The following is a 12,988-nucleotide window of genomic DNA, read 5'->3' as shown; positions in this document are numbered from 1 at the left end:
CAGACCTACAGCCTCAGTCACAAAATGGAACATACGTCTGTGCCATCTACATACAGACAACACGCACACACACGTAATACGCACCCTCATCCCTGTGGCCCCCTCCTGCAGTCTCCCATTACTCCTGAACTGTCCCCTCCTGGACCCTTCCTTTAGTTTATGCTCCCCACCCTCTCTTTTGCTCCTGCACTTCCCTCCGTCTATATTCTCCCTCCATCCTACATGCTTCCTCACTCCCCCCACCCAAGTACACACTGATACAGATGCCCCAGTACATTACTGCTCATCTCTCTGGCCCAGCCTTTCTTAACACAGGAGGAAACAGGCAGCAACCAAAAGTAACGTGCCTCCATTCTTCAGAGCATCGCAACCTTACCTACAACCCCATTTGGTATTTCAGATGGGCTTGCCTAAAAGTCATTTCCTATCCTTTTTCTCCCTTGCCTGCCTCCACTTTTGAAATGGAAAACCAGTTACTTGCCCAGCCTCCCCTGTAGTAGGGGTGGCCACGTGACCCAGTTCTACTCAATAAGAAATAAGGGGGAGACATCTGCAGAGACTCTGGAAAGGCTTTTCTATTTTCCCTGGTAAAAGGGTTAGACATGGCCATCACTGGCCATTCCCTCTCTTCCTGCCCTGATGACAGATGTGATCTGTGGACCTGTGGTAGCTACCTTGCAACCATGAGTCATCAAACATGAAGTCAAAAGGCAACACACTAAGAAGAGTGTAATGAAAAGACAGAAAGAACTTGGGTCTTTAACAACATTGTTAAACAGTTGAACCAATGCCAATAACCACCTGTGTCCAAACCTCTGTCATGGAAGTAAAAGGGCTTTAAGTTTTTCAGACACTGCTGGAAAGATTTTCTGTTCCCTATAACAGAAAGAATCTCAATGCACAGATGAGATATTTTATGTGATAGCTGACAAAGGTGATGAGAACCAAAAAGACTTACAGTAGATTTTACAAAGCAAAAATTTACATGCAGGTAAAATACAGTTGCTTGTAAAATGACCAGTTAAGAGAAAGCTTCCTGGATAGTTTTCACCCACCTGGGGAATCAGAGCACACAGTTCAGAAATGTTCATTTTGTTGTACATAGCCTCACTGGTTCGGTTTTCATGGGGAATCATTATCTGTCAGAAAGAGACTTTGGTTATTTTTTCAAATAAATCATGTCTTACTGCATGACCACATGTGCCAAAACATCTGCATAGTATTATAAAGTTTTTCAAGGCTTTGGGGTGGTGCCCAACTGGGGGAAGAGAATAAAAAAAGACATCACTTTTGGCAGGATTAAGGAAAATTTTTAAAAAGCTTTCATGTCCTCTTCAGTGTGAAATATTGTCTTGAGTACAAAAGGAACGACCTGGAATCCCCTCTTCATCTATAATGTGGATGGGCAAAATCTATTGCTGGCTTGGTTTTTGACAGACAAACTGAAGTTGGACAATTGTGGCAAACATCCCATATTCACCTGTGGTCTCCAGATAATGATTTCAATATTTCATGGATCACAGCCCATCCCTTCATCTCTAGGGGCAAAGTTTTACTGATGAACACTAGACTCTCTGGATATCGCTGCTACCCATGTTCATTTTGTCAACAGCTCATTCCCTCATTTCCCCCTCTTGTTTCTTCAGCCTTGAGATTCCCTAGCCCCACTGCTGGGGGGATGGATTCAGCTCTACCTCTTACACACATTTCAAAACCTGCCTCTCCAGCCTCGACTCTTCATTCTTTCCATTCTCAATACTCATGCTCCTGGCCATTTGGCCAACACCAAATCTAAACTTCTAACCTCTGTCATGCCTAACCTAATCTAAGAATAGCAGCAGTGACTATCTTCCTCAAGGGCCATCTTAATCACTTCCATTGATAGGCAGTAGCTCCCATACCCACCCCTGAATCACATCATGATTCTGCCTTAAGGCCTTCCATCATCCAACTCCCTTGCACTGACCTTGCCACCCTCCACCTCGCACATGACTCTCCTACCCCTGAACCCCCATCCACCATTACCACCTCCATGGCTTGAACTATGATTCAAGACTTTGCTTGAGATTTATTTTCTCTAGCAAGTCTTTCCAATTAAATTCCACTTGGTTGCAATGACAAGGGCCACTCCATCAAGGAGACCTCTCCTTGTGCACACATCTCTCTACCCGGGACTGGTTAAATGCATACTTCCATGGTTGTATTTACAAGGACTTACAGTATTTGTGCTTGACTAGGCTGTCCCGTCTCCCCAGCTTCAGAAGTTTCCCTAGGGCTATGTGTCCCACTAATTTTGAGTGTACCTAGTAACCTGGGGTATAAGAGATGAAAATGAACATTACGAACAAACTAAACATCTCCACGCCATGGATTTTTCAAGGCAAAAATCACAGAGGGCTCAGTGGCAGACATCTGCACCCTCTTATCTAAATGTTTCAGTGCCCTTAGCTTCTCCCATCTCACCCTCCACAGAAGAGACTACATGTACCTTACAGAGAGCTTCCTGGCTCTATACGAATCATTGCCTAAAAGAATGTCCACACTCCTCCTCCGCCCTCCCCTCTTTCCTGGACTCAGGCTTGCAGCTCCAGGTTGTAGCCCTTTGGCCCCAGAGCTGTTTTCAGCTCTCTGCTGGCTACTCCCTGCACACAATGGATTTGTCACTTTATTTAGCCTCTTGACAATTCCCAGTCTTGCCTCAACCCAGCTGTTTTTAGTTCCCTTTTTGGTCCAAATCCCTGGCTCAAAGCAGGGCCTTCCCTGCTATATCAGAGTTTCAGTCCAAATTAGAGATCTGGGCCTCCTGTTTGCCTGGAAAGAGAATCTAGATGGCCTCTAAACATGGCTTAGAGGCACAGTCTTGGACTTCAAAACACCTGCAACAGTCTTCTCAGTCTTCAAAGGTGACATGCAGGAACGACTGTTTTGCACTGCAAGTAGGAGTTTGGAGAGAGGTGCACAAGGACATCATCACAGCAGAGAGCAAGACTGACTCTTCCTGACCCTTATCCTTCACCCCTAGTCCACATTTCAACACAACACCATCACCCCGCCAAACACAAAACCAATAAACACTTGGACTCTTACTCATCTTGGGATTTTTACCAACTTCTGTTATAAAAGACTACCAACCCATATGCAAAAGTTTCTTGGTAAAAAGTATCATTTCCTTTACTACAGAGTTTCCCCACAAGGACATTTCACTCTATTTATTCCCTCTGGACCTAGGGACATATAGGGATTTTACACTTTGGTTCTTCTAGAAAAAAATTATTCTATTAAACAAAGCTAACCATTTAGGATTTCTCATTATTATCCCACAAGTTTGTTTTTATATATTTTTGTCTCTCCCATGAGTCTGAAAGAATTTAAGGTGACTTACACAAAACATAATATATGACACAATGACCTTCATTAAAGCAGGGCAAGAATGAGGAATAGGAGTAGGTACAAAGTAGCACCAGAAAGGCAGCTTTAAAATGCTTACCAGCATGTCCTATACACTTTCTACATCAAATTTTATATCCAGTATGCGTGGACAGACTTCCCTGAGCCCAGACCTTAGGTCATACTAACTCCAAGTGGGAATGGTATAAACTGTAGACTGGGTTAAAAGCCATCTTCCATTCAAGCCAAATCAACAGGGATTTGTTAAACATCCATCCTCTAGCTGAGCCACATGGGAGTTGCTCTAGGAAAGCAGTCAGAGGGTCTTCCTGATACTAATTCTTTGGCCACAGCTGAGCATCCTATGGACACTGAATGGGCTTAAACCAGGGAGGTGAGAAGAATAAAGAGCTCTGTCTGCCACGAATCTTCTTCTTGTTACTTCCCAGAGGGAATGCTATTTAGTTCTACCGTGGACCCAAAGGGCAATAACACAGAATGCTATGACTTGGTTGCAATTTATACTTTTATTCAGGATCTACTGCCTTTAAAATAAGAAAAGTAAAAGAGGGGAGTTTCAAGATGGCGGCGGCTGTGGCGGCTGGCGCGGAGTAGCTGAGGTGGAAAAGGTGGCCACTGGGCCTCAGGCAGCCGGGAAGCTTGTGGACCTTCCTCTGGCCATCTCTTAAGGGAGGACTGCTGCTGCTGGCCGGTCGTGGGGGCTCAACGCCACTTTGCCCCCGGCAGGAGAGGCTGCCTCATTTACAGGCAACAGCTTTGAAGTGTGGAGCAGGAAAAGAACTGATTCTTAGCTGCAAAAGCGAGTCTTGAAACAGGGAACACGGCGCCAGGGCTGCTGTGGATGCAGCCAGGATCCCGGAGGCTGGGGCCGCACTGAAGGCGGCCAGCTGCCCTATTCAGGATTTGAGGTTTCAGGCCGGCATTAAAGAAGATTCCTGGGAGCGCCCGAGTGGCGCCGCGACTGAACAGCCCGAGGCGGCAGCGCCGAGAACACGGAAGGCAACAAACCAGAGACAGAGCGAGCGCCCGACATGGCACAGCACTGTGAGTGATCCCTGGCACAGCTCTGTTCGGGGGGTGGATGCCCACGCGGCTCCCGCCTGCACCACCAGGCCACTCACTGCCCCAGTGCTGCCTCCATTTTCCCAGGTGCGGGCAGCTCCGCCCTGCTCGGCCATCACTGAGCCCATTTGCTTGGCCTGGCGCGGGGCTTTCCGGACCCTGCTGGCCGGCCTCCTCTCCCACTCCCTCCGCGGTTCTCTGGCGGGGCTGGGGGTGTGGGGCGTCCCGACCAGTGTTGGGAGGGCAAGGAAGTACGGGCAGGCCGACTGTCACTCCACCACACCCTGGACTCCGGCCCCGGTAAACTTCCTGTTACTGGGAGGCAGATACCATCTCTGCGACCACCAGTTTGGAAAAAAGCCTAACGAATTTCTGGTTGGGAATAGTGTGGTAGGAGAGTTCCCAGGTCCGCTTGAACCTGCCGGAGAGCAGGCTGCAGGCGGGCACTAGACTCGGTTTATACCGGGGGGATACAAAAGTGAACAAGACCCGAGAAAGATCTACACAGTGCTACAAAGGCACCCAGAGAGACCGGTCGTCTGTGCCTAGCAGAAACCTGGTAGACTTCGTGGGCGAGGCGGTGCTGAGCAGGGTCTTGAAGGCCCAGCTGATAGACGAGGGGTGCAGAAGACACACCCCAGCCCAGCACAGTGTGCACAGAGGGGGGAGACGTGCGGCCAGGGAGGCGGAGACTCGACAGAAACCACACACCCGGTGAGGTCGCCACTGCACGATCTAACAGCCTGGGCCAGAGCACACGGAACGGGGAGAAGTCCTGTACAGAAAGTGAAAGCTCAACAGAGATCACACACCCTGTGGTACGTGATCCACCAGCCCAGCAGAGTACAAGCTGACCAGAAAGGTGGATCCCCGGAGAAGCCCAAGACCCGAGGCAACCACACACACAAGAAACTAGAGGCCAACTGAGCAGTCACGGTGGGAGCCATACCAAATTGGCAACCACAGCAACATCCTAGTTAGTCATTAGTCTCAAACCGGTGGACTGTGAAACCCCCTGCCACAATGAATAAACACCAAAAAAAAGACACCAGAAATACAAAAAATCAAGAAAGTACACCACCAAAAGTTAATAAATCTCATACTCTAGATCCTATAGAACAAGAAGCCCTTGAAATAACTGACAAGGAATTTCGAGTGATAATTCTAAGGAAACTGAATGAGATACAAGAAAACTCAGCTAGACATCATGATGAAATGAGGAAAAGTATACAGGATCTGAAAGAGGAAATATACAAGGAAATCAATGTCCTGAAAAAAAATGTAGCAGAACTTGCTGAACTGAAGAAGTTATTCAGCGAAATAAAAAACACAACGGAGAGTTTAACCAGCAGGCTTGTCGAAGTTGAAGAGAGAACCTCTGAACTTGAAGATGGGCTGTTTGAAATAACACAAGCAGACAAAAAGAAAGAAAAAAGAATCAAGGACATGGAAGAAAATCTGAGAGAGATATCAGACAACCTCAAGCGCTCAAATATCCGAGTCATGGGTATTCCAGAAGGGGAGGAAAATGGAGATTCCATTGAAAACATATTCAACAAAATAGTGGCAGAAAACTTCCCAGGTATAGGAAAAATCACAGATCTTCAGATCCAGGAAGCTCAACGATCTCCAAACGTATTCAACCCAAAAAGGCCTTCTCCAAGACATGTCATAGTCAAATTGGCAAAACTCAGAGACAAAGAGAGAATCTTAAAAGCTGCAAGAGAGAAGCGTCAAATCACCTATAAGGGAGCCCCAATCAGGCTAACATCAGACTTTTCATTCACAAACCCTAAAAGCTAGAAAGGAATGGGATATTTTCAAAATACTAAAAGACAAAGATTGCCAGCCAAGAATACTCTACCCTGCAAGGCTATCCTTCCGAAATGAGGGGCAAATAGTATATTTCGCAGACAAACAAAAACTGCGGGAGTTCACTACCACAAGACCACCCTTACAAGAAATCCTCAAGGGAGTACTGGGTTTGGTTCCTGAAAAATAACTACCACTGCCATAAAAACCTAAGAAAAATCTAAACCCGCTAGTACAATAAAAATGGCATTCATGAAGAGAAAACAAGCTAACAAAAACACTATCTACAACCTAAGGAACCAACAAACAAAGAAACCAAACAGTAAATCAGAAAGCAAGGAACAAAAGACACCTAAGACAACCAAACAACCAATAAAATGCTAGGAATAAATCAACACCTTTCAATAACAACTCTTAATGTTAAAGGCTTAAATTCCCCAATTAAAAGACACAGACTGGCTGACTGGATCAAAAAGCAGGACCCAACTATATGCTGCCTACAAGAGACCCACCTCACCCATAAAGATTCACACAGACTAAGAGTGAAAGGATGGAAAAAGATTTACCATGCAAACAGAAAAGAAAAACGAGCTGGAGTGGCTATTCTTATATCTGACAAAATAGACTTTAAACTAAAAACCATAAAAAGAGACAATGAGGGACACTACTTAATGATAAAAGGACTGATCCATCAAGAAGACATAACAATCATAAATATGTACGCACCCAATGTTGGAGCAGCCAGATTTATAAAACAAACTCTATTAGACCTAAAGAAGGAAATAGACACTAATACCATAATAGCAGGGGACCTGAACACTCCACTGTCAATATTAGACAGATCATCTAGGCAAAGAATCAGTAGAGAAACACAAGATCTAAACAAGACTCTAGACCAATTGGAATTGGCAGATATCTACAGAACATTCCACCCAACAACCTCAGAATATTCATTCTTCTCATCAGCACATGGATCATTCTCCAGGATAGATCACATATTAGGTCACAAATCAAGTCTCAATAAATTCAAAAAAATTGGAATTATCCCATGTATCTTCTCAGACCACAATGGATTAAAACTAGAAATTAATAACAAACAAAACTCTGGAAACTATACAAACACATGGAAATTAAACAGCATTCTACTTAATGACATATGGGTCCAAGAAGAAATCAAGCAGGAAATCAAAAAGTTTATTGAAACTAATGAAAACAATGATACATCATACCAAAACCTGTGGGATACTGCAAAAGCAGTATTGAGGGGAAAATTTATTGCATTAAATGCTCACTTCAGAAGAATGGAAAGATGGCAAGTGAACAACCTAACACTTCACCCTAAAGAACTAGAAAAACAAGAACAATCCAATCCTAAAGTTAGCAGACGGAAAGAAATCATTAAGATCAGAGCAGAACTGAATGAAATTGAAAACCAAAAAACAATTCAAAAGATCAACGAATCAAAAAGTTGGTTTTTTGAAAAGATAAATAAAATTGACAAACCATTAGCATGGCTAACAAAAAAAAGAAGAGAGAAGACTCAAATAACAAAAATTAGAAATGAAAAAGGCGATATTACAACTGATTCATCTGAAATACAAGGAATCATTCGAGACTACTATAAACAACTATACGCCAACAAATTTGAAAATCTGGAGGAAATGGATAAATTTCTGGACACACACAAGCTCCCAAAACTGAACCGTGAAGACGTAGAAAATCTGAACAGACCAATAACAATAAAGGAGATTGAAGCTGTTATCAGAAGGCTCCCAACAAAGAAAAGCCCAGGACCAGATGGATTCACAGCAGAATTTTACCAAACATTCAAAGAGGAATTGACACCGATTCTTTACAAACTATTCCAAAAGATTGAAACGGACGCAAATCTCCCAAACTCATTCTATGAAGCAAACATCATCCTGATACCAAAACCAGGTAAAGATATAACCAAAAAAGAAAACTACAGGCCGATATCCTTGATGAATATAGATGCAAAAATCCTCACTAAAATACTAGCAAACAGAATACAGCAACACATACGAAAAATTATTCATCACGATCAAGTGGGATTCATCCCAGGGATGCAAGGTTGGTTCAACATACGCAAATCAATAAATGTGATACACCATATTAATAAACTCAAACACAAGGACCATATGATCATCTCTATAGATGCTGAAAAAGCATTTGATAAAGTCCAGCACTCATTCATGACAAAGACCCTCTATAAGCTAGGTATAGAGGGAAAGTATCTCAACATAATTAAAGCCATATATGCCAAACCCACTGCCAATATCATCCTGAATGGGGAAAAGCTGAAAGCTTTTCCTTTAAGAACAGGAACTAGACAAGGATGCCCACTCTCACCACTCCTATTCAACATAGTGTTGGAAGTACTAGCCAGAGCAATCAGAGAAGAGAAGGAAATAAAGGGCATCCAGATTGGAAAAGATGAAGTCAAACTGTCCCTGTTTGCAGATGACATGATCCTATATATCGAACAGCCTAAAACCTCTACAAAAAAGCTGTTGGAATTGATAAATGATTTCAGCACAGTAGCAGGATACAAAATCAACACACAAAAATCAGTAGCATTTCTTTTCTCCAATAGTGAACATGCAGAAGGAGAAATCAAGAAAGCCTGCCCATTTACAATAGCCACCAAAAAAATAAAATACTTAGGAATTGAGTTAACCAAGGAGGTGAAAAATCTCTATAATGAGAACTACAAACCACTGCTGAGAGAAATTAGAGAGGATACAAGAAGATGGAAAGATATTCCATGCTCTTGGATTGGAAGAATCAACATAGTGAAAATGTCCATACTACCCAAAGTGATATACAAATTCAATGCAATCCCCATCAAAATTCCAAAGACATTTTTCTCAGAAATGGAAAAAACTATTCAGACATTTATATGGAACAATAAAAGACCACGAATAGCCAAAGCATTGCTCAGCAAAAAAAATAAAGCTGGAGGCATAACACTACCTGACTTTAAGCTATACTACAAAGCTATAATAACCAAAACAGTATGGTACTGGCATAAAAACAGACACACTGACCAATGGAATAGAATAGAGAATCCAGAAATCAACCCACACACTTACTGCCATCTGATCTTTGACAAAGGCACCAAGCCTATTCAATGGGGAAGGGACTGCCTCTTCAGCAAGTGGTGCTGGGATAACTGGATATCGATATGCAGGAGAATGAAACTAGATCCATACCTGTCACCGTATACTAAAATCAACTCAAAATGGTTTAAGGATTTAAATATACACCCTGAGACAATAAAACTTCTTAAAGAAAACATAGGAGAAACACTTCAGGAAATAGGACTGGGCACAGACTTCATGAATACGACCCCAAAAGCACGGGCAACCAAAGGAAAAATAAACAAATGGGATTATATCAAACTAAAAAGCTTCTGCACAGCAAAAGAAACAATTAAAAGAGTTAAAAGACAACCAACAGAGTGGGAGAAAATATTTGCAAAATATACATCTGACAAAGGATTAATATCCAGAATATATAAGGAACTCAAACAACTGTACAAGAAGAAAACAAGCAACCCAATTAAAAAATGGGCAAAAGAGCTAAGTAGGCATTTCTCTAAGGAAGATATACAAATGGCCAACAGACATATGAAAAAATGCTCAACATCACTCAGCATCCGGGAAATGCAAATCAAAACCACATTGAGATACCATCTAACCCCAGTTAGGTTGGCTAAAATCCAAAAGACTATGAACGATAAATGCTGGCGAGGCTGCGGAGAAAAAGGAACTCTCATACATTGTTGGTGGGACTGCAAAATGGTGCAGCCTCTATGGAAAATGGTATGGAGGTTCCTTAAACAATTGCAAATAGATCTACCATACGACCCAGCCATCCCACTGTTGGGAATATACCCAGAGGAATGGAAATCATCAAGTCGAAGGTATACCTGTTCCCCAATGTTCATCGCAGCACTCTTTACAATAGCCAAGAGTTGGAACCAGCCCAAATGCCCATCATCAGATGAGTGGATACGGAAAATGTGGTACATCTACACAATGGAATACTACTCAGCTATAAAAACGAATGAAATACTGCCATTTGCAACAACATGGATGGACCTTGAGAGAATTATATTAAGTGAAACAAGTCAGGCACAGAAAGAGAAATACCACATGTTCTCACTTATTGGAGGGAGCTAAAAATTAATATATAAATTCACACACACACACATACACACACACACACACACAAACCGGGGGGGGGGAAGAAGATATAACAACCACAATTATTTGAAGTTGATACAACAAGCAAACAGAAAGGACATTGTTGGGGGGGAGGGGGGGAGGGAGAAGGGAGGGAGGTTTTGGTGATGGGGAGCAATAATCAGCTACAATGTATATCGACAAAATAAAATTTAAAAAAAAAAAAAGAAAGAAAGAAAAGTAAAAGAAAGGAAAGAAAGATTTGAGTAAGACTTACCTCAGCTATTTTAATTTCCAATCTAAGCACCGACTTCATGTCATGCTCCGCTCGGGAGCTGTTAGCGCCTAAAAGCACAGCAGTATCCACCATGAACTTGTAGAGAGCATCCCGATACTGTGAAAGATAAAGAAGCAAATGACAACCTATTAGGAAGTGTGTTTCAGAGACAAAGAAGAGCAGAAACAGCAGGTGGAAACAAACGTCCTTCATTTTTGCTCTATTCAAAGTATGGTACAGCCATTATGCAACACCAGCCACCCACCTACCGCTTCGGGAGAAAAAAAAAAGAGTGATGGTAGGGCTGGCCGGTTAGCTCACTTGGGAGAGCGTGGTGCTGATACCACCAAGGTCCAGGGTTCAGATCCCCACAACTGGCAGCCACCAAAAAACAAAAAAGTGATGGCTACTTGGATACTGTTACCATGACAGACAGAGTCGTCCAAGCATCAAGAGTACTAGTTTTCTGGCACCTGGTGAGATAATGAATACAAGAAACATCTCCAAATGGGCCCAGAATAGCAAGTTAAAGGTCAGATGTTCTCTTTTCAGGCAAGTGAGGCTTAAATAAAATGAGAAAGAACTGTTCGTAAAAGCAGGAGGCCTGATCCCTGAAGACTGGTTGGAAGTGTGATTTATTCTCTTCCAACTCAGTTTACCCACCTTCACTCTAAGAAATAAAAGCCCCGTGATTGCAGCCCTGTGTCTTTCCAGTTTTGTACAGTTTTTTTTTTTTTTTTTTTTTTTTTTTAACAAAGTTCTCCTCCCTAGCTCAGGGAAAAAAAGAAGAGAGAGAAGAGAGAAATGATGATGAGAAACCTAGGAAATAGCAAAGATAGAATTTCCTCCCTTCATGCTCATAAACCCATTTTGGGGCTATTCATATGTCATTGGAGGGTGGGGGGGTTACTTCATAGAAAGTAAAGAATCTCATTGGGGCCCACCTCTCATTTCAGATATATTTGTGAGCTCTCAACACACCAGGTATTAAATGACCTCCTAATCATGCTATGGGAATAAGATTTCCTGATGTACACCTTGACGCTAAGCTATTGTTACTATGTGTATGAACTCCGGACCTATACAGTGCTGGGCATATAGCGGGCCCTTAATAAATATTTGTTGAATCAATAAGTAAGCTTTGCCAATAGTCTTAGTTAGAAATAATGTTTTACCATTCCCAGTTCAATTCAAAAAATATTTATTGAGTACCTATTCGACACACATGCAAGGTGGCTTGCTAGGCACTCTGTGCATATTTGGGGGGGTGCAGATGAAAAACTAAATAATGCTGGAGTCTGGTTTTCAAACAGTGTATGAACCAGTGAGGGAGATAAATGTGTAATTACTAATTGTAACATCAGAGAGACCAAAATAAGTTCATTAATAAAGCTGCTACATGCTTAGAAACTCAAGAGCTGGAGAAGAATTCCAACCTGGAGAAATTGGGGACACAGCATTTGACAGAGACAGGTTCAGGGGCAGTGAAGAGTCCTCCTGGGAGGTGGGTGAGCTGCTTTTGTTGGAGGAAGAACAAAAGTAGATGAGACAGGAAAGGTAGTTTGGGATCAAGTCATGAAGAGACCTTGAATTCCCTCTCAGGAATTTAGACCCCACCTTGAGAGCAAAGGCACGCTGGGAGCAGTGCTTCAAGAACAGAACTTGTCAAGTGGTGCTAAGGAGGCAAGGGAATGAAGGGGGGAGGTTACAGTTAAAAGGCTACTTGCTATAGTCAAGGCAGGAGGTAACAAGGATCTGACCTAGGGTAGTAGGCTAGAAAGGAGGGACAAGGTGGGTGGAAGAGAGATTTTGAAGGTGAAATCACTAGGACTTAACTGATTGGTTATGGGGGAGATAATTTCGAGCCTGGTTGTTGAGACCCCAGCAGAAACAGAGGTGCCCACAAGTTGGCAAAAGTTCATTTTGTCCACTTTCAAGTAGGAAAACTTGCCAACACCCTTTGATGAGCATCCTCGATCGGAAAGCTACCTAGCATTTTGGCTAGTTTCCTGTCCTCCAGAGCCTTCTACATAAGAGGTTAGTATCAGCACAGACCCAGGGGACCGAGGTCTGAGGCTCCTTTGGAAGTTCAATGATGTTTCTAAAATGAATTGAAAGTCTCAGGAATCAACCAGCTCTTTCCTATCTCTAGGAAACTACTAGATTTCCAAGCCAACCCAAGAAGTCTAACCTGACTGATCCCTTCTGGTTCTCATTAACC

At 42.8% G+C, this 12,988-nt stretch overlaps 1 protein-coding gene across 2 annotated transcripts in view; it reads right to left on the bottom strand.

Moving 5' to 3' along the window:
* The window catches only part of PHEX (phosphate regulating endopeptidase X-linked), a 209,821-nt gene that overhangs the window by 149,969 nt on the left and 46,864 nt on the right, over positions 1–12,988 (bottom strand). For both annotated transcript variants that reach the window (XM_063084023.1, XM_063084024.1), the window contains exons 7-8: positions 10,768–10,884; positions 1,056–1,139 (exon numbers count right to left, since the gene is read on the bottom strand). In XM_063084023.1, the coding sequence (XP_062940093.1) occupies positions 1,056–1,139; positions 10,768–10,884 (201 nt within the window). The remainder of the gene's footprint in view (positions 1–1,055; positions 1,140–10,767; positions 10,885–12,988) is intronic.

The sequence above is a fragment of the Cynocephalus volans genome, chromosome X, assembly GCF_027409185.1.
Source record: "Cynocephalus volans isolate mCynVol1 chromosome X, mCynVol1.pri, whole genome shotgun sequence".
In the NCBI taxonomy this organism is placed as follows: Eukaryota; Metazoa; Chordata; class Mammalia; order Dermoptera; family Cynocephalidae; genus Cynocephalus; species Cynocephalus volans.
This window is presented reverse-complemented; position numbering and strand designations above follow the sequence as displayed.